Genomic DNA, 23,238 nt, shown 5'->3' with positions numbered 1-23,238 from the left:
TACTGATATCCAGTACCGAGAAAAACTTTGCCTTAGCATTCAATCGAGACATGATGTCAGGGGTATCTGCTACAATTGGCGCCACATTTGGGGTACATTTATTAAACATACGCAGATCTAGAAGCATTCTATAAGAATTATCTGGTTTCTTAACTGCCCAGAACGGATAGTTTGTCACTGAATTTGATTTGCGTATGACGCCTTGTTGAAGTAGTTCTTCAATAATTTTGGACAAAGGCTCAATTGAATCTGGAGGCAATCGGTACTGTTTCAGAGCTATGGGATCTGTTCCTTCCACTTTAACAACATCTTTCATTGTCCCTACCTCATTCTTAGACTGAGCCCATAACGAGGGATGTTTCTGCACAATTTCTACAAGAGTCAAGTCATCAAAATCCATTTGTGGCCAAACATGATTTGGGGATACCTCCTCAATTAAATTGATAACAGCCACTGTACTATAGTCACTTGGATCTATTACTACAGGCCCTTTAAGGTTATTTCTTCTCCAAATCACTTGATTCCCTAAGTCAATGACCCAACCTCTTTCTCTCATTACGTCAGCCCCTAAGATATTTTCTGAGCTAGGACAATGCCAGATATCAATTTCAGTACACAAATAGCCAGGAATCTCAAACAAAACACCAGTAACCAAAGTTGCTGAAGTATTACCTTTTCCACTAAAACCTACAATCGTGCAAACCGGTGAGTTAGATGTTATAGGCAAAGCTTGATTAGTCACACTTAATTGAGCTCCTGTATCAATTAGGAATGTAATCTCTTTTCCCTGTAATTTTCCCTTGACATATGGTCTGCCACAGTTGTCAGTTGACACTGGAGCTACATAGGTCAACTTACAGAGTGATTGATTCTTATCTAGTCACTGAGAGGGTGTCAGACCCCTCCTGACATTCTTTCCTGTTACATTAATAGTAGTACTATTTGTTGTGAGCTCTCGCACCTGTCTTATTAGTGGAGTGTATGGGGACGTTGACTTAAATTGTTCACCAGTAGGTGGGGCTGTTGGCACCAGCCCATTCTCTTTCCCAAAATGTTGTGTTCTAGGGACAAATTTTCTATTTTTAAGAAATTGTTTACACTGCCACTTCAAATGTCCTTTTTTACCACAATGATAACAACTGACATTTGGTCTGAATATCTTTTGGTTAGTATTATCAACTCGTTCAAAATTAGTAGGATTAGTTTGTGGCATGTGACAGTCATTCTGAGTTAATTCTAGCTGTTTGTCAATTAGTTCCTGTACTGTAGATACTTTTACCTTTACAGTTGACATTTTTATTGCTCTTCTAATACGATCAATGAATATGGCTGCTTCTTGCAAACTAGGTTTTTCAGAGGCAAGCTGAACTGATACAGGATCTAGATATTTAAATTTCCTTACAAATGCTATAATCATTGCCTGTGGTTCATCTCCATCATCAACTCCCATTACCATTTTATAGGCCTTCTCAAATTTCAACAAAAATGCAAAGCGATCATCTTGAAGATTTACTTTTAGAGATTCAATTAAGTCAAGAGAAGGAGATGAGTCACCAGTTGTAAACAGAATTAATTGCTTCAATCTATCCATATCATTTGCATGCACTAATTGACCTAATGCGTCCTCTGTAGGTGTGTCCTGTAACCTTTTGGACATATGGGAAGGCATCCAAACCCTAAAAATTGTGTTTCTTTGCTTGTTATTTAATTGGAATTTGTCTGTATTTGTCTCAAATACATCGATATTATGGAATGCATCCATCTTATCGTCGTATTTAGGAAGATCTTTGGCAATTTTCATTAATTGATCATTAATTTTTAAAGTCAATTTTGTTGCACTGTCTCTGAGCTTTTGTCTCTCAACTCCTCCTAAATCAAGTTCCTCATCAGAATCTATCGTTGAGGTACCAGCTGTTTCAGGGACAAAGGATACGCCCTTCTTACTTTCTTGTCTTGTGATAACTGACACCTTTTTGTTTTTAAAACATAATCTAGACAGTCTATCCCTATCCCTCTCCAAGTTCTCTAATTGCTGAGCTAAAACAAAACAGTCGGGACAGCTGTTAAAGTCGTCAGTACTGTCATCAGGGTTAGATTCTGGTACAACTTTGTTGATCATGCAAATACTTTGTCTAGGTTGTAAATCCTCCACAATCAATTCATTAAACGTTTTAAACATGCTTAGGACATTTTGCAGTTTCTTCTTAAATTTATCAATACATAACAATTTCTTATCTATCTTCATATTTTCTAGATTATATATTGTCCATTTCTTAATTGAGGTTAGAAAATGTATTAGAATCTTTTACAGGGCATGACCAACATCTGCTAAAATTTCCTTTATATGTGTAATACTTAAATTGGGGACTGGTTGTGGGATTGGGATTTGTGTAATCTCTTTTAGGCTTTATGCTAAGGTATTAGGTATTTATCACGTACAAAAGGCTCTGAGAACAGAGGCTGTGATTGCAAAATGGAGTTCCAATTGGTATTTTTTGTCCTCCACTCACTGTCCGTGTAGCCAGACTATGTGTAATATTTGAATTATTATGTAAGGACTGCTGAGATACATTGGTGCAATTTAGGCCTGGTTCTGATTATGGTGTTTCTTAGGGATGCAATGGTGTGGTATTATGATGTTCTTCACTGATTTTTGTGAACTTTAAAGTTACATTCCAAATCAGCGTCTATACAAATGTCTTCTAGGTCTATGTGGGTTCAATAGAACCAATTTGCATCCTTTTATTTTGTAAATTGGAGGGTTTAAGGAATATCCCTTTCCCCTTTTTTAAACCTCCAAATTTAATTTGAGGTTCTCTCAATCTTTGCAAGGATTCTAAAACTATTTCCAGTGTATCATTTTTATTTATTTTTCCCTCTAACTTCTCCTGCAAACATGTAGCTGTGTGCAATGAATTGTGTGTCAAAGCTTTTGCACCTTTCAATTGTGAAAGAGTTTCTTCTAATCTGTTTTCTACCTCTCAATCTTTGAGATTCACACTCCCACATGGAATTCAAAATACAAATTGCCTTAAATAGAAGCTGTATTACACATCCCTTTTCACTCTTACTTTTATTCGTATTAGCCAACACTGATTCAATGGCTGCTGAAATACCTTCTAGAGTATTAATATCAATATTTTTCCACATGTAGGGTGCTCCTACTTTCTTAATCATTGATTCTACATATTCCACAAATTGTGGTGGTAACCACTGAGATTCTATTTTCTTATCTAAACCCGACTCTGATGTTTTTGAAAATTGATAAAATAAAGACTCAATTACCATTTAGATGTTCAGTTGTCCACCCCAGAAAAGAATATCAGCAGGTTAAGTTCAACAGGTTAAGTTCAGCAGGATACCGCAATGTAATAAGATGATCCTTTAGGACACCAAAAATGCTGTTTTAACTTGATTCTATTTCTTCTTGAACGGAAGTCCAAATTCAGAGTTGTGGTTTGCTTGAAGCCTTCTCCTGGGAACAACAGCGAGGACGAGCCACCAATATGTCGGAAATGGGTTATATTTTGGAAAAGGGGATTCCAGGTGCCAACACACCTTCGTCTAGGGGTAAATAGTTTAAATCCACGTAGCTCTAATAATCGCAAGAAAATGCTTATTTGATAAGAAAATGGAGGGTTTTATACTGTGATGAAGCCTATGAAAGGGTAACACACACAGGGTTACATTAGTTATGAAGATGTATGGTAACAATGATGTAACAGAGATGTGAGTAACGCTACCTTCATAACAACCAGGCGGAGCTAAATTATAATAATTATGTAAGTTGGTTTGGGGTAGTGGGTGTGGTAGGTTTTCAAATAAGTAAGTGACAGCTGTTTTGCAAAGTGTCCCTGGAATTGTTTTTAAAAAATGTTGGCAACTATGCCATTATTTGTCAGCATCTAAGAAATTTGAAGAGAACAGGTAATAAGAATCTGGAAACTCCTCTGAAAAGTTCTTTCTGGAGGCTATATTTCATCTTTACAAAAAAGGCTTTGTAAAATAACGTTTTTATACACACCTAAAAATGATCTAAATGTTAAAGTAAGCTATGTTGATTACTCAGTCTGCTTTTGATTTAATAAAAGTCATATTTTGCCTTTATAACAACCATTCCTTGAATAACTGTTGAGTAGAATTGATTGCAATAGACTCCAGTTTTGAGAATAACAAAAAATCTAATTTCATGATAATGTCTACCTGACACAATTTTCATAATTTTGTGCTCTGTATACAACCACAATGGATTTGAAATAAAACAACCAAAATGCAATTGAGGTGCAGACTGTCATTTTTAATTCAAGGAGCTGAACAAAAAAGTTGTATGAAACATTAAGGAATTGCAACCATTTTCATACACAGTCCCCTAATTTCAGGGGCACAAATGTAATTGGACAAATCAACACAATCATAAAAAATGTTTCATTTTTAATACTTGAAGTCTGGAATGCACGGACATTACCAAATGCTGTGTTTCCTCCTTTGTGATGCTTTGCCAGGCCTTTACTGCATCTGTCTTCAGTTGTTGTTTGTTTGTGGGTCTTTCTGCCTTAAGTTTGTTCTTCAGCAAGTAAAATGCATGCTTGATCGGGTTAAGATCAAGTGATTAACTTGGCCATTGCAAGAACTTATGTTTTGTGTCATTTTCCAACTGCAAAGTGAAGCCCCATCCAATCAACTTCGCTGAATTAGCGGAATCTGAGCAGAAAATATATCCCTATATACTTCAGAATTTATCTGGCTGCTTCAGCAACACCGAGATCGGCATCAGTGGCCATGTCTGACCCCTCCCCGGGACATCAACGTCTGCCATACACCGTTTTAAAAGAGTTTGGGAGGTGATCAATGGTGATAAACTTCAATGGTGTCGCTGAAATACCTCGATAACAAGGCAGTCAGCAACACCGAACACTCACTCCAGGATGTGCTGTGACCGCTCCGGCGGATGTGCTGTGACCGCAACCGCCACTGCGAGTGATTTTGCCACTTGCAAGATGGTGATGCATCCTTTAAAAAGTTGGAAAAGTTCGCTAGAGGGTCTCCAGACCTTCCTGAGAACTCTGCAATCAACCATGCAAGTCAATGGAGCCCAGCTTTCTAATCACAATGTGATTAGTAAAATATTAAAAAAATAATTTTAAAAAAATGAGGAAAACAAGCTAAAAAATAAAACATGGTAATGCTCTGGTAATATTTAACCATCCAGTTCCAGTGAAATGTAAAAAAAAAAGTCCAAAAAGAATAAAATAAACAAAAAGTTTATTATCAGCAAGTGCTAAGAGTTAAAGTAAAATCATTTCAAATACCCAAGGGGTGTCTAATTAAAAAAAAAAAGAATGGTTTGATGGGGTAAATTGGAGTGGCCGGGTTCAAAGATAGGGCATAGGCACAGACTGACCAAAATTGGGGGGGGGAGCGCACATTCCAAATGTGGCCTCTTAGCCCCCAAACACCAGACAAACCCATGCATGGGTGGTATCACTGTACTTGGGAGATGTTACTGAACACATATTGGGATGTTGTTTGATAGTGACGTATACCTGGAGCTATATATTTATACCTGAAGTACAATTTGTGTGAAAAAATAAAAAAATAATACTACCACAAACTTTGGCAAAGGCTGGTGGTAGAATCTCATGCATGGAAAAGGTTAAAATACTAGCATTCGAAATACCTTGGGTGTGTCTGGTTTTCAAAAATATATGGTTTTATGGGGTAAATTGCATTGGCCGGCTTTAAAGATACCCAACATACCACATGGAGAAGAATGACCAGATTTGGAAAAAAATGGTCTTGAAATAGCAAAACACTACTTGTACTTATTGCCCAATAACTTGCAGAAAAAAGCAAAACAACATAAAAACATTGTGTATTTCTAAACTCAGGACAAATAGTAGAATCTATTTAGCAGATTTTTTTCATTACCTTTTTTGGATGAGTAAAATATTTTTCAAATAAAAGTGAGAAAAAGTGTTTTTTATTTTCAATTTTTCAGCATATTTTATAATTTTTTATAGGAAATTAGATAATATGATAAAAAAAATAGTATCTGAAGAAAGCCTGTCTTGTCATGAAAAAAAAAACCAATATATAACTTGCACAAGCAAAAGTGTTAAAACAGCCTTGGTCCCAAAGGGTACAAAAAGTAAAAAACAGCCTGGTCCTTAAGGGGTTAAAGTCTGTGGCATAAACGGTTTCCAAATAAAATGATTTCAAATGCGTGTGTATTTTGGGTACTGGTCTACATCAGAAAGCTGTAGATTTTTGATAGTTTTGGGAATTTTAACATGCTGTTCATTTTCAAGATGGCACCACCAACACGTGACCTTTGACCCTCAAATGACATTGGGGCACCCTAAGTGTTATGTGATGTTGGTTGTAGTTGGTTCTTATAAGGTTTAATAACAGTGAAGGGCAGATATTGTGATTGACGCACAACCAATTGAGTTTTGGCGCACTGCGCACATACGTTTTGATGAAATGTTTTGTGTTGAATAAAACTTGAAAGAGGAGGTGACTGAGATGAAGTGTACACATTTGCAAGTGATTGTGAGCAGCCATTCACCTGAAGAAGATAATTTGATGATATGGGACGCAGTTGCATAGCTAGAGACTTCTGTTGAACAAATTAAGACAAGGGTCATGGTATGAAGCTATTGTGAAAGTTTTAGTTCTATAACTGTGACGGTTGCAGAAAAGAAGATTATTGAAGTTGGTGAAAAATTAATGATTAAAAAACCTAGGGGGCACATGCCACGTGACCTAGGGACCCAAGATTGGTAAAAAAATTGAAGTGTTTTGGTGCAGCTATTCAAAAGTTATTGCAGTTCAAAGAAATACAGCACAATAATAATCATAATAACAATCTGAGCAATAATAACAATAACAATAGGTTGTCCAAGCAACTGCTTGGCCACCTAATGAGCTCCTGTGCCAGCAGCAATGACATACACATTACCCTAAACACAGTATAGATTAGTATCATACAAAAAACAGACATATGTGACATGAATGCATATATACATACAATCAGTTATCCAGTCCCAAGACATTAACGTAAAATCTGATCAATCAAATATGGTTAGTATTTTAGAATTAATCCCAGTGTCATAGACGGAAAATCAGATCAATCTAATACTGTTAGAATTAATCCCAGCGTCATAGATTTAGTCCATAATTTCATAACTTCACAGAACATGTTTCCAGTTCTCCACACTCCAGAGTTTACACTAGACTTGTGCATTCATATTCGGGCAAACATGAAAACGAACACGAATAGTTGGTTTTCGTTGTTCAAACCGAATACCGAAGAAACGAACATGGCGGTGGCAAAATGTACACGAAGACACACAAAACAAACATTCTTGGTTTCTGTGTGTTCTTCTTCGTTTTCGCGTCTGCCATTTTTTTAAAAGAAGAGGAGGGACATTGATTGAGTGAGCTGATCATTGTTTGTCCAATCAGCTCACTCTTGTGACATCATGCTGAGGGGTCGTCCAGTGTCTATACTGCATTTTTTTTAAATAGCAAACAGCCTTTATAAAAGCAGAGCTTGCATGAGATCTATTCATTTCCTCTGTGACTGCTTTTGCAACACTGGTGTGCTGCATCAGAGCATTACAGAGAGAGGAGAGATTGTTTTGTGTGAGACTGGTAATAGCCTCAGCCAGCCATTTATCACAGTGTACTCTTACTGAAGTAGGATTTTTTTTCATTGCTTCTATGAAGCTGTCAACTGTGTAGTGCTGTTGAGCTGACAGTTTGCTGCACACAGTGCCTCACTGGCACTGCAGTTCCCTTGCCCTGGTGCCTACTGCTTTTTAAAACTTGATGATTTTGTAATTTCAGTTCAGGACAGTCAGTCAGTCAATAAGTTAGTTAGGTAAGCCGAACTGTTGGTATTATTACGGTATTTGCTCGATTATAAGACGACCCCCCCAAATCTGAATATTAATTTAGGAAAAAAAGAAAAAGCCTGAATATAAGACGACCCTATAGGAAAAAAGTTTTACCAGTAAATGTTAATTCATTTTGCTTTTATTTCCTTCTATTTTCCAACCTGCCCCCCCCCCCAGTTTTGCACATCTGCCCCAGAAATGCCTTATACCCCCTATATGCCACTGTGCCACATGATATGCCTTTTAACCCTCTAAATGCCACTGTGCCCCATGATATGCCTTTTAACCATCTAAATGCCACTGTGCCCCATGATATGCCTTTTTTTTTTTATAACATATTTTTTATTACATTTTTCATTTAAGAAAAAAAACATTTTTGTTACATATTGTTATACATGTACATAGGCAATGCTGAAGTAAGGTATACATGGTACATAAGTAGAGTTGTTTACATCGTGGAGAATGTGTCAAACAATTCCAGAAAAACATAAAAAATAAAATAAAGGGTAACAGAAGAAAAATAAGAAATGAAGATAAGATATAAGTGGAATTTGCACTCCTAAGAATATCCAATACTTATAAGTATACAGATTTGTGATCAGCATATAATACTTTAGTGTATGATGAAGGACCGGGTGGTAGCCTCTGAGTTTTGGTGTGAAGGGTTACAGTAGTTGAACTGTATTGTGTGTGCTGGTTAGCCATATGTCCCATGTTGAATAAAAGTCGTTGGTCCTATTTTGGGCAGAAGAAATCTTATACTCATGCCAGCAGTTCGAGTTAATTGCTTGTATGATCGCTTTAAGAGAGGGTATCGAATTCGTGTTCCAGCGTTTAGTAATATTGTATCTTGTTGAGATCAGTGTGTGCATAATAATCGTTCTATGAAAGTAGGAGTATTGGTCTATGTCAATATTAAGTAACGCCAAAGGGGCATTCAGAATAATTGGGAACCCACATAGGGTTGATAGAAATCTACCCATCCTCCTCCACAGGGCAAGTAGTCTGGGGCATGTCCACCAGATGTGCAACAGTGTGCCTATATCTGAGCATCTCCAGCATGTATTTGGAGTCTGGTTGAATTGTGCTAATCGTGATGGCGTAAGATACCATCGATATAGCAGTTTTTTTGAGGTTTCTAGATGGCTGACACATTTAGATACTGACAGTATGACCGTGTGTGCAATTTGCCACTGATCTGTAGTGAATTGAGAATTAAGCTCGGATTCCCACCTAAGTTTGTATGGGTCCGGATGATCTAGATATGTCTTGATTAACAGGGAATAGCACCATGAGATACCCTTGTGATGTTTGTTACGTCGTCGCAGCCATATGAATAAGTCAGAGTCAGATTGGGTGGGGCGTAGTATAAGTGGTTGAAGCTCATGGCGTATTTGTAGGTATTTATAAAAATCCGCGTTTTTAATAAGGAATTTGTCATGAAGGGTTTCAAAAGAAACCATGCTATCACCGTTCCAGATGTCTGAAAGACACTGGACACCTCTGGAGCTCCAGACTGATAAATTTAAATCGGGAATTACTGCTTCCATAGTGGTAATAGGTAAAGATAATGGGTCAGTTTGGAATAATTTGTTAGGGATTATAAACCGATGCCAAAGTTGTAATATTGCTCTCAAAGTGGGGTGAGAGTATGAAGGGGCGGTTCGGAACAGATAGGCTGCACCCAAAACATCACGGAGTTTTAAGTGGTTCAGCTCCGTCATTTCCATGCCTACCCATAATCTAGAGATATCTTGGTCCCATAAATATTTAGTTTGATCTAATAAGGTAGCCCTATAGTATTGGAGGATAGATGGGCAGCCAACACCTCCACTTCGCAAAGGTAGGAATAAGGTGTCAGCCCTCACCCTTGGTTTCTTTTTTTGCCAAATGTATTGCATTATAATATTTTGCAGCTTTTGAATGTAAGCCAATGGGAGATAAATAGGGACAGTGCGAAACAGATATAGTATTTTGGGTAGTATCATCATTTTAATGGCAGCTAATCTACCTAGCCAGGAAATGCCCAGGGAAGGTAAATGTGAGATTGTGTGTTTCATATCTTTTAGTAGTTCGGTATAGTTGACGTCAAAGAGACGCGTGCTAGGGAATGTCAGTTTGACACCCAGATAAGGGAGTGAAGTCGTTGCCCAAGGAAATGGAAACCTGGATTTAAGAATATTGACCGTTTTAAGGGGTAGGCCCAGATTAAGAATTTGGGATTTATTTTCATTAATTTTATAATAGGAAACAACTCCGAATTCTTTCAAAATAGTCAGTATGGAAGGAAGGGACGACAAGGGATTCCCACAAACTATGATGATATCATCGGCAAACAATCCGATGCGATGATCTTTCCCTCCTATCTGTAAACCCAATATTGTGGGATCAGTTCTAATTTTCTCTGCTAGAGGCTCCATCACAAGAGCGAAAATAAGGGGCGACAAAGGACATCCCTGACGGGTACCATTTGATATGTTGAATCTCTGTGATAAAAATCCTGAGGAGTATACTACAGCAGAGGGAAGAGAGTAGAGGGCGTTAATAGCCGAGAGGATTTGTGCCGCAAAGCCAAATTTGACTAAGACCGATTTCAAAAATCCCCAGTGCACTCTATCCAAGGAGAGCAGCAGAGAAGGCATCCGACGAGCCTCCGCATAGTGGACCAAATTGATAAATCTTCTCGTTCCATCAACCGTTTGGCGGTCTTTAATAAAACCAACCTGGTCGTTGTTAATTAAAGATGGAAGAAAGTCATTAATCCTGGTAGCCAAAATTTTAGTGTATAGCTTTAGGTCAACATTTAGCAGAGATATCGGTTTAAAGTTTTCTGGCCTATTAGGGGTTTTACCTGGTTTAGGGATTGTGATGATGATTGCATGTAACATCTCAGGGGGGATAGTTCCATTGCTAAAAATATCGTTAAAGACTAGATGGAGTTGGGGAGTTAAAATATGGCTATATTTTTTATAATATTCCCCTGAAAGTCCGTCTGGACCCGGAGATTTATTTGGCTTCAAAGAGGAGATTGCCGACAATATCTCGTCCCTGGAAATGGGTTTATTTAGGAGGAGTAAGGTTTCTTCACTAATAAAAGGAAGTTTAATAGATTCCAAAAAGGACGAAATGGAGGGTGGTGTTGGTTGAGGAGTGTTTGGGTCCAAGTGTAAGTTGTATAGGTCTTTATAATAATCTGCTAACGTATTTGCGATTGTTTGTGGGTTTAACACTCTATGCCCTTGTTTATCAAAGAGAAAGGGAATTTTAGACTTACCTACCTTCGTTTTAAAACGATTCGCCAGCAACTTGCCAGCTTTGTTGCCTTGCCAATAAAATTGTGTCTTAGTCCGTTTAAGAAGGAAATCAAATTTGCAGTGTAAAATTTGGTAAAGTTGATGATATGCCTTTTAACCGTATATGCCACTGTGCCCCATGATATGCCTTGTACCCCTATATGCCACTCTGGCATTAAGGGGGTTAAAAGGCAAATTATGGGGAAGAGTGGCATATAGGGAGGTTTAAGGCATTTCAGGAGGCAGAGTGGCGTATAGAGCGTTAAAAAGGCATTTCTGGAGGCAGAGTGGCATTAAGGGGGTTAAAAGGCATTTCATAGAACACTCTGCCTCCAGAAATGCCTTATGCCCCCCATTTAACACTCCCTCCCCCTCCCTCCTCCAAACTTACTGGCGCTTCTGACTCCCGGTGCCGGGACCTCTGATCTCTGAAAGCCGGGGAAGGTCTGCGCGATGGACGCAGACAACCCCCGCTGCTAGCCACACCTCCTTCCAGCTGCATCTACACGCTGCCCCGGCTACACACCGGGGACTCAGAAGGACCGGTAAGTGGGGCGGGGGGGGGCAGGAGGATCCAGGTCCCCTGCAGCTGCAGGAGATCTGGATCTTAGTCGTCTCATAGTCAGACATATTTGAGGTCTGATTATAAGACGACCCCGATTATAAGACGAGGGGTATTTTTCAGAGCATTTGCTCTGAAAAAAACCTTGTCTTATAATCGAGCAAATATGTAATTAAAAATATAATTTAATAGGAATATAATATATAATATTAAATATCAATCATAGTGTAGATGACTACTAGTGTGTTTTAATTAATTAATACTATTATTCATTTTAGCTAGCTAAATTAGCTGTATTATATTAGCTTAGTGCAGTGGCGTTGGCAGGGGGGCCCCCCTACATCATGCTGTGCCCCCCCAGTTGAAACGGTGTTTTGTTTTTTTTCGTTTTTTTTTTCCCGCAGCTGTGATAGACGAGGAGAGTGAGAGGCGCTGGAATAAGTTTTAAGCAACCGTTCGGCACCTCTCACTCTCCTCCGCGAGGCTTCTGTCTTGTTGCAGTGCCGGCATTTCATGCTGAGCACCGGTATATGATGTCATATTTCGGCGCTCAGCAGTGAAGCCTCGTGCACCGCGGCAAAGCTGGGAGACAGAGGCCTCGCAATCTCACCGCAGCGCTCCTGGAAGGTGACTTCAAAGGGGGGGGATGGTAGATAGTTAGGAGGGGGTAGATAGGGAGAAGGGAGTGAGACAGGGGGATAGTGGGTTAATAGGGAGAAGGGAGTAGATAGGGAGAAGGGAGTGAGAAGGGGTAGATAGGGCAGAAGGGGTAGATAGGGTAGAAGGGAGGCAGAAGGGGTAGATAGGGCAGAAGGGGTAGATAGGGCAGAAGGGGCAGAAGGGGGTAAAAGAGAGGTGTGGTTTAGTAAATGAGGGGACAAAGGGACTCTGGGGATGATTACGGGGAGAGGACCTCTTAATGTCACGGTGCAGTCAGAAGGGGGAAGACTGCACCGACTCTCACAAATATTTTTTTTGTGTGTGGTAGCGGACGGAGTAATTGCATGCTAGGGAGCGGAGCCCAAGAAAATGCTTGGGTCGAGTCCAATTTTTTCACTATAAAATATATTGGCAACAGGGTCTAATATTTATATATATATTGGCAGCAGGGGCTAATATGGTATATATATCGGCAGAAGGGACTAATATTAATATATATCGGCACCAGAGACAAATATCAATATATATCAGCAGCAGGGGCTAATATATATATATATATATATATATATATATATATATATATATATATATATATATATATACATATACATATATATATATTGGCAGCAGGGTCTAATTCTCAATTGAAATCAAATTTATCAACCCATGGAGATCTGGATATGGACTCACACTCAAAATCAAAATGGAAAACCACACTACAGGCTGATCCAACTTTGATGTAATGTCCTTAAAACAAGTCACAATGAGGCTCAGTAGTGTGTGTGGCCTCCACGTGCCCTTATGACCTCCCTACAACACCTGGGCATGCTCCTGATGAGGTTGCGGATGGTCTCCTGAGGGATGTCCTCCCAGACCTGGACTAAAGCATCCGCCAACTCCTGGACAGTCTGTGGTGCAACGTGGCATTGGTGGATGGAGCGAAACATGATGTCCCAGATGTGCTCAATCGGATTCAGGTCTGGGTAACGGGCAGGCCAGTCCATAGCGTCAATGCCTTCCTCTTGCAGGAACTGCTGACACACTCCAGCCACATGAGGTCTAGCATTGTCTTGCATTAGGAGGAACCAACCGCACCAGCATATGGTCTCACAAGGGGTCTGAGGATCTCATCTCGGTACCTAATGGCAGTCAGGCTACCTCTGGCAAGCACATGGAGGGCTGTGCGGCCCCCCAAAGAAATGCCACCCCACACCATTACTGACCCACCGCCAAACAGTCATGCTGGAGGATGTTGCAGGCAGCAGAACATTCTCCACGGCGTCTCCAGACTCTGTCACGTCTGTCACGTATGTGCTCAGTGTGAACCTGCTTTCATCTGTGAAGAGCACAGGGAGCCAGTGGCAAATATGCCAATCTTGGTGTTCTCTGGCAAATGCCAAACGTCCTGCACGGTGTTGGGCTCTAAGCACAACCCCACCTGTGGACGTCGGGCCCTCATACCACCCTCATGGAGTCTGTTTCTGACCGTTTGAGTGGACACATGCACATTTGTGGCCTGCTGGAGGTAATTTTGCAGGGCTCTGGCAGTGCTCCTCCTGCTCCTCTTTGCACAAAGGCGGAGGTAGCGGTCCTGCTGCTGGGTTGTTGCCCTCCTACGGCCTCCTCCACGTCTCCTGATGTACTGGCCTGTCTCCTGGTAGCGCCTCCATGCTCTGGACAGACACAGGAAACCTTCTTGCCATAGCTCACATTGATGTGCCATCCTGGATGAGCTGCACAACCTGAGCCACTTGTGTGGGTTGTAGACTCTGTCTCATGCTACCACTAGAGTGAAAGCACCGCCAGCATTCAAAAGTGACCAAAACATCAGCCAGGAAGCATAGGAACTGAGAAGTGGTCTGTGGTCACCACCTGCAGAACCACTCCCTTATTGGGGGTGTCTTGCTAATTGCCTATAATTTCCACCTGTTGTCTGTTCCATTTGCACAACAGCATGTGAAATTGATTGTCCATCAGTGTTGCTTCCTGAGTGGACAGTGTGATTTCACAGAAGTTGTTTTTTATTTTTATTTTTTTTTATCATAGCTTTAATTAAAAAAATAGTTTAAATGAATTAACATTTTTTTATTTTTATTTTTTTTTTATTTGGTTTTAACAACAAATAACAAAATTATGGACACCGCATAAATATGTTTTGCATTTAGTCCAGGACCAAAACAACACGACAATACAAACAACGAATATATAAAATACTATACTTTGAGATGAGGTAAAAAAGAAGGGAAACCCAAAATCACTCTTAGGCTAGGTTTCCACTTGGGTTTTTGTCCTGCGTTTTTTTTCTTGATGAAAAACGCCAAGAAAACTGCCACTGCATTTTCCTGCGTTTTGGCGTTTTTTTCTGGAGTTTTTTCTGGCGTTTTAGCCTTTCTGTGGAAATTGCTTTTTTTGACCTTAGGCAGTTTTTCCAGCCTTTACAAGTTAGAAGTTTCACCCAGCTAAAAGGGATTAGGATAAATGGCAAGTATCTGCCCTCTCCTGATGTCATTTACTTGGTAGACCCTTTTGTCTCTTTTCTGTGGTTTGTAAGGCATGCTTTATTCCGAATGTCTGCTCCTCTGGGAAGATTGGCCCTAAATGATGGTGCAAATTGTTTGCTGTTGCTTTTGGCACGCAGAATCCAGTTGATGCGTCGGGTATGTTTGTTTGTAATGGCATGTTTGTTCCAAATGGTGTGAAATTCAATATGAACCAGTCCAGGACTTTGTTTTGTGTGAAACTGTTTGTTTTCAGCCTATTTCTTGTAGGACACACAGATACTGGGTCCATCCTCTGCATTGTAACTGTGGAAAAAACGCCATAAAAAACGCCAAGGCAATAAACCCACATGGCTTTTTTATGGCGTTTTTTCTCTCCCATAGACTTCTATTGGAGAAAAACGCCAAGATTTCCTTGAAAAAACGCCAGAGTGTGAACATGCTGCGATTTTGAAAAACTGCCACAGAGCCCAAAAAAGCAGAAAAATGCCAAAGAGGACTGAAAAAACGCCAAACAGAAAAACGCCAAGTGGAAATGGCATTTTGCGATTTCCTATTGAAAAACAGCTAACATCTGGCTGCTGCGTTTTTCCACTAAAAAAACGCCAGGTGGCGCTATTGGCGTTTTTATGGGCGTTTTTAGCATAAAAAAACCAAGTGGAAACCTAGCCTTATACTCTTATTTAAACTTCAAAAATGTTTAGGAGTTTTTCCCATTTTTTAATTTTCTTATAATTAAATCCATTTAATTTGGTTATACCCAATTCCATTTTACAATGATAAATTGTAATTGTTTTAATCTCTTCCCAATTTTATTTTTCCAATTTTTTGCTATAAGTAATTTGGTAGATGCAAGGATATGTATTATTAAACTTCTATAAAGATTAGTAATTTTAGGCCAATCTAAGTGTAAGAGAAAGCAGTCTGGTGTAAAAGGTAAGTATACACCCATTAATTGTTCAATCCGATTATAAACCTCTTTATGTTGACAGGTCCACCAGATATGCATAAAATTCCCAGTGTCTTTCTCACATCTCCAACAAGTATCTTTAACCTGTGGGTACATTTTTGCTAGCTTTGTTGGAACAAGATACCATCTGTAATAAATCTTATAAAAATTCTCTCTTATATTTAGACAATGAAACTCACTATTAACCAGTTGAATTGTAGATTTCCAACTCTCCCAGGAGATAATCCTATTCAATTCTTTCTCCCATGTATTAATTACCTTTACTGGGTTATTTTCATAATCAATTTTAATAAGAGTTAAACATTTAGTAATCATTCCCTTAGTATTTATCATATTGTATAAGACATTAAGAAGACCCCATTTTTCTCCACTGTTTAAGATACCATATTTCAGAAGAAACCCTTTAATTCTAAGATAAGGAAAAACTTCTTTAGAAGGAAGTAGGTATTCCTGTTGTATCTGAGAGAAGGGTTTTACTTTCTCATTAAGACAGAGATCATAAATAGTCCGAATACCCGCCTGTTTCCATGTTTGTAGGCTGATATTCTCTATACAGGACTCTAAAAGTTCCAATGGAAGAAAATCCGCTATGGACTTATTTATAGTTAACTTCTTCCTAGTCTTTTTCCATATGTCTAGGGTATCTATAGCAACCAAAGATCCTAAAGCCTCCTGACAGTTAGCATCTATCTCTCTAATGTACCATGGGGCTAATGCTAAACTTTTCAAGCCTGTTGTTATTTCCTCAATTTTGTACCAAACTTCCTCTTTTCTATCTTTAATTTGAACAGACATCACATGCGCAATCATACAGGCTTCATAGTAATCCTTAATACCTGGTATCCCGAGTCCCCCATTATTTGTCTTCCTAGAAAGGAGTGACAGACTCAATCGTGGCTTTTTACCTTGCCAAATAAACTTATTAAAAGCCATCTGTACCATTCCTAGCCATACTTTAGGAACCTTTAATGGTAACATTTGGAAAAGGTAAGTCCATTTAGGCAGTATATATGATCTAATTGTGTTAATTCTACCTATCCAAGATATTTCTTTTTTCATCCAATCTTTTAACGATTTATTTGTAGATTTCAAAAGGGGTAAAAAGTTTGTATGTATAATTTTTGTCGGATCTTTAGTGATCTTAATACCTAGGTATTCTAAGCTATCTTTGGCCCATGAGAAGTTAAAGTTGTCAAGGAGACATGCATGGTTCATATTACATGCAAGCATAGTAGTTTTGTTAACATTCAATTTATAATCTGAATATTTAGAATAATCTTCAATTACTTTAATTAACGCTGGTAACGACTTTCTTGGTTGTTCTAAAAAGACTAAAATATCATCCGCATAAAGACTAATCTTACTCTCCAATGTTTTCAATCTAAAACCATATATGTCCCGGTTTTCTCGGATATCACAGGCAAGAGGCTCAATTGTCAGTATGTAAAGCAACGGAGATAAAGGACAGCCCTGTCTCGTACCATTCTTAATTTCGAACCATTCAGCGTCTATACTTGGTCCGATCGTCCTAGCAGAAGGGCAAGTATAAAGGGCCATAATTGCTTGATATATATTACCCCCAAAACCAAATGCCTGTAGTGTATGTCCTAAGAAATCCCATCTGACCCTATCAAAAGCCTTTTCGGCATCTAGTGACAGGGCCAGAATGGGGTTACTTAATCGTTGGGAAACATCTAAAATATCTATGACTCTTCTAATATTATTTTTAGATGATCTACCTGATTGATCTCGGTGAATTAAATCCACTATCACTCCTTTTAATCTTTTTGCTAATATAGCCGCATAGATTTTAATGTCGCCATTTAATAGCGAAATTGGTCTATAATTAGAAAGGATCTCCGGGTTTTTATTAGGTTTTAAAATAGGAATTATATTGGTTCTTAACATATCCAGAGGAAAATTCCCCTTTACTATTGCCTCATTGAAAGTTTTAGTGAGTTTAGCTGCCAAAAGATCTTTATATATTTTATAAAATTTATTGCTAAATCCATCCGGTCCAGGCGTTTTATTAATTTGTAATTCCTTTATCACATTTTTAACTTCTACTATATTAATTGGTCTATTAATAACCCTTAATTGTTGTTCTGAGATTCTGGGGAGTTTCCTATTTAAAAAATAGTCCTGAGGTGGGTTTTGTTCTATCCTTGTTAAATTATAGAGAGTCTTATAATAATTTTTAAAGGCGGCACCAATTTTCTCGGGGGTAAGGCATAGCTCTCCATTAGATCTAATCCTATTGATTCTTTTAGATTGTTTCTTGCCTTTTAATTTATTTGATAGTAAAGTGTCTGCTCTATTATTTTTATAATACCATTTAGTTTTTAAATAATATACATTTTTATTCTTTTCCTCAATAAGTAATTCATTTATTTTATTTTGGATCTTACCTAGTTGTTCAGTTTTATGATGAGTTGGAAAAAGTTTATTTTCATGTGAGAGTCTATAATAATTTACATAAAGATCTGCTAAGGATTCTCCTCTAGCTTTCTTTAAAATAGTGCCAAGTTTAATTATATGCCCCCTAATTACACATTTATATGCACACCAAATAGCACCTGAGGTGACTTCTTCACTTTCATTTTCAAGAGAATAATTCTCTGAAATTTTCGCTATATACTCTTATTCTCCATTTTAAGTAATATATTTTCATTTAAACGCCAGTTTGTCTTTTTTTAGGAGTTTGGGGTGTGATATCAAGCACTATCGCATTGTGATCTGACCAGGTTATCTCATGAATCAGCACCTTTTTTACTTTCTTAATCATTTGATCATCCCCTAAAAATAAATCTATTCTGGAATAAGAAAGGAAGGTTTTAGAAAAACAAGTAAAATCCATCTCCTCAGGATGATATAATCGCCAAAGGTCCGAGAGTCCATAGCTTCTAAGAAATTTCTTAAATTGAAACGCCTGTGATTTTATATTTTTATCTAGAAGCTTACCTCTAGTAGTTTTTTTATCTAATATCGGATCTATTACTCAGTTAAAATCCCCTGCCAGGAGTAAATTACCTTGTTTTAATCTGTCTATTTTCCGAAAAAGATTCTTAAAAAATAAGTTAGAAGATCCATTGGGAGCATATACATTTACCAAGGTATATATTTCGCCTTGAATCTCGGCTATGACTATTAAAAATCTGGCTTCTACATCAGCTTCATGATAAATAATCTTTATGTCGAGCTCGTCGCTAATAAGAAGTGCCACCCCTCTTTTCCTATCAATCTCTAATGAAGAGCAGAACACGTGGCTAAATTTCTTAGGAATAAATCTCTTAGAATCAAATTGTTTCAATGGGTTTCTTGTAAAAACACAATCTGAGCCCTTTCCTTTCTAATATAATCAAATAAAATTGAACGCTTATTGGGAGAGTTTAGACCCTGGGTATTTATAGAAATAATCTTAACCATAATCCTTGTTTCTTTGATTCTTAGGGATTCCTTCCTTGCTCATCTCAAGTAACACATAATTAACATTTAGACCATTCACATTACATATAATTAAAAATAGAAAAACATCATCTCTCATTATAATAATTATAAGATATCCATCTATATTCCGTGATAATAACCCCCTGCCACGGTTAAAGAGTATCATATTCGAATTATACATAGGAAATATGATATTAAGTGAAGCCGTGAGGCCGTTGGCCAAGTAAAAAAAACAAAACAAAAAAAAAAGAACAAGAGGAAAAAGTGTTTTCTACTTTATATATAGAACCTTTAAATATAATAAACTTTAGTTAATATGTATCATCCCAGATGTGTTTCCCTTTTCCTTTGTTTTATCTTGTGATATATAATCTACGATCTATAATTCTTATTTTATTTTCCTAAATAATGTGATCAATATATTCATTACTATTAATTAATCCTCTTAAGAAATTATCCACTTTGCATAAGATCCCTTTAAGTGATATACTCTTTAAATGTCTTCTAAAGATAGAATACATTCATTAATTAATAAAAAAAATAAAAAAAAAATAAAAAAAAAAATAAAAGAAAAAAAAAATTCCTTCCCTTTTCCTTCTTTTTGTGTAGGACCCTTAAGTGTAGTGAAATGTAATTAATAAATATCATCCCAAGTGTGTTTCCCTATATCATTTGTGTTATTATGTGTGTATACTTTAAAATTTCAACATCTTGTGATATATGATTTGCAATCTTTTATTAATAGAAGTTAAACGATATGTCGTCTTTTACCAAATAATGTGATCAGTATATTCATTACTGTTCATATTATACCTCTTGAGAGATTATCCACTGTACATATGATCCCTTTAAATACATGTAATCCCTATAATCTTTAATGGAATATATCGACCCAGTTATGTTTTCCTATTTTGTTTGACTTCCATATGTGTCTGATCTGTGCATTGTATATAAAAAAAAAATAAAAAAATAAAAGCCTATCGTACTCGTCTATTCTATGACGTTATTACTGTCTATGTTTACTATTACTTAACTCAGCAATATGCACGCTGCTCGAGCCATTTCTTAGCAGCCTCCGGAGATGTTAAGATTTCCGTTTTACCATCTAATAGAATGATAATTTTTGCGGGAAAACCCCATTTATACTTTATATTATGTTTTCTCATTATCAAAATTACCTCTGAGAAGGCTTTCCTAGCATTTCTAGTTTGAAATGATAAATCTTGGAAATATTTTATATCTCGAAATGGGCCCTCCTTTACTTTGGAGGCTCTTATTGCTTTCATAATGTTATCTCTCATTTTAAATGACTGACAAGAAATCATAACATCCCTGGTAGCATTGGGCGGTGCAGATGTAGGTTTTGACATTCTATAATAATTTTCCAAAACCCTGCTCCCCTCCCCCAATTGAAGGCCTATTTCTTAAAGAAGTTGTATTAAATAGTCCTCCAAGGCTTGTTGTGTAACATCTTCAGGTATGTTTCGAAGCCTTAAATTATTGCGTCTTAATTTATTGGCCATTTCTGCTAATCTCATCTCCATATCTCTTAGTTCAAATTGCTGTTTAGAGATTGTATCCTTTTGGGTAAGTATTGTAAAGTCTAAGCTCATCATCTTTTCTTCCATTATCTTGACTTTTTGACCAATGTATCCCAAGTCTTTCTTCAAATCTAATATGTTATCCTGAATTTCTTGTTTAATCAAAGTCAGTTGTTGGTCAAAGCACAGTTTGATATATTGCATTGTTACTGCCTGATCATCCATAGACAATTGCATTGATATTTGTTCAGCTGAATCTTGAATGTCTTTCTGTCCCATTTCTTTATCTGGGGTGTTAGTCTGAGACTGTTCTCTTGAGCTTTTATCCGATTGTGGCGAGAAAAAATTGGACATTCTTTTTGTTTGTCTGTCTTGCTTATCTTTTCTATCCTTGTCCCGTTTAGGAAGAAGTTTTTGCTCAGCCATTTTCCTAGTGGCCATTTTAAAAGGATATCTCAGATAGAATTATATTCTCTATAATGTGTTCAATCTTATTCTTATTCAGTTGGCTCTTCAAGTTTTAAGCAAAAATATGAAATTCAGCAAATGGCAGTAACTTTCTCAAATATATTCAGCATAAAATCAATCTGTGTATTGGTTTGTTCAATTATCTTTAATTTATAATATATGTTCAATTGATTCCTTCGAATTTTGGAGGAAATATTCGCCCCATCCATGGAGATATATTCATCCGGAATAGACAATAAATAAAGGAGCTTCAAACTTTTGATGCATTCAGTGTATTCTTGACCTTTGTAATATTTAAAAAGAAATATTCCTCACTAACAATGTAATCACAGAGGTGAGAAGCACACGATCTTATGTTCTTTGCAACCACTTCCAGCTTCTATTAATAATTAATAATGTAGTAGAATATAGTAAATAATATAATATAGTACTATGTGATTCCAAAACAAAATAGAATATATTTCAAGTATACGTCACCCCAACTTCATGTAGGGAACGTCATAGGAGCATCAGCCCCAGGAATGGTGGCACAGATACAGCAACTTTATGCCCTCAACAATGCTCTTTAGGGTTTTCAGGTTTAATTCCAGTCTGAATCTGGTGTCCACTTCACGCTCCTCGTGGCAGGAGTATCTCCTGTATTCAATTAGGCTGTTGGGGCCATCCGTCGGCCTTCAGCACCAGACTCTATTCCCGCACTCCGGGAAAATAAAACAGTGCCGACTCCGGTACTCCGGCACCACCACAGCCCGGCTCTGCGGTATACCGCAACTCCGGGGCTCCGGCACTCGGTGCTTCGACACACCGGTGCTCCGGCACTCCGGGACTCCTGATGTTACCGATGGCAGAAGGTGACGGTCGAGCAGTAACTCGAGCAGCGGCAGCTCGTTCTCCTCATTCTCCTCTTGGCGGCGAGACGACGGGCTGTAAGACACTTGGCGTCCCGGCCTCACGGCACCTCCCTAGACGCACGCGCACGTCGTCACGTCATCACGCCCCCCCCTCAAATGAATTAATGAGTGTTCCCTTTCTTATTCTGAGCAGTGTATATATATATATATATATATATATATATACAGTAGCGTACCTAGCAGGGGGCGGGGGGGGCGGTCCGCACCAGGTGCCGCTCATCAGGGGGGTGCCAACTTGCCGGCACCCCTACAGAGACGGACAGTAATGTCCGCCGCTGGAGGAGCAGGCTCGCAAGGGAGCGGTATCGGAGGTCTTTAACAGACCTCCGGCTCCCTTGAGTGATTTTAAGCCGGTTCCCTTGAACCGCACAACACTGAAGCCGTGCCCACCGCTGTCCGTGCCCTCTGAACCTGGAAGAAGCGGAGCGAAGAGGAAGAAAAGTAGCTGACTGCTGTAAGAAGAAAAGAGGAAAGGTAGGAAATAATTCATTGAGAGTGACAGTGAGAGTGTTTTTTTATGCGTGGAATCTGTGGATTGGTATGTGTGGATTGGTAAATGTGGATTGGTATGTGTGGAATCTGTGGATTGGTATGTGTGGAATCTGTGGATTGGTATGTGTGGAATCTGTGGATTGGTATGTGTGGATTGGTATGTGTGGAATCTGTGGATTGGTATGTGTGGATTGGTAAATGTGGAATCTGTGGATTGGTATGTGTGGATTGGTATGTGTGGAATCTGTGGATTGGTAAGTGTGGATTGGTAGATGTGTGAGAGTGATGGGTGTTATGCTGTACTATTTACAATGTCTTTTTCATTATATAATTATTCTCTAAAGTACATCATAACTCCCATCACTCTATACTGTTCCATACAGTGGCAGAGCTGGGAGACAGAGGCCCTGCACCCCCACCGCAGGACTCCTGAAAGGTAAGTGAACTTCAAAGGGGGGAAAGGGTAGATAGTTAGGAGGGGGTAGATAGGGAGAA

General features: G+C 38.3%; 1 protein-coding gene across 1 annotated transcript in view; it reads left to right on the top strand.

Moving 5' to 3' along the window:
* Positions 1-23,238, top strand: part of LOC149283560 (SH3 and cysteine-rich domain-containing protein-like) — a 191,878-nt gene that overhangs the window by 118,315 nt on the left and 50,325 nt on the right. The window contains exon 8 of the mRNA XM_089497383.1: positions 10,973-11,034. Within this exon, the coding sequence (XP_089353509.1) occupies positions 10,973-11,034 (62 nt within the window). The remainder of the gene's footprint in view (positions 1-10,972; positions 11,035-23,238) is intronic.

Source organism: Sceloporus occidentalis, unplaced genomic scaffold (assembly GCF_023333645.1).
Source record: "Sceloporus occidentalis isolate IW3139 unplaced genomic scaffold, rSceOcc1.0.p SCAF_102, whole genome shotgun sequence".
In the NCBI taxonomy this organism is placed as follows: domain Eukaryota; kingdom Metazoa; phylum Chordata; class Lepidosauria; order Squamata; family Phrynosomatidae; genus Sceloporus; species Sceloporus occidentalis.
This window is presented reverse-complemented; position numbering and strand designations above follow the sequence as displayed.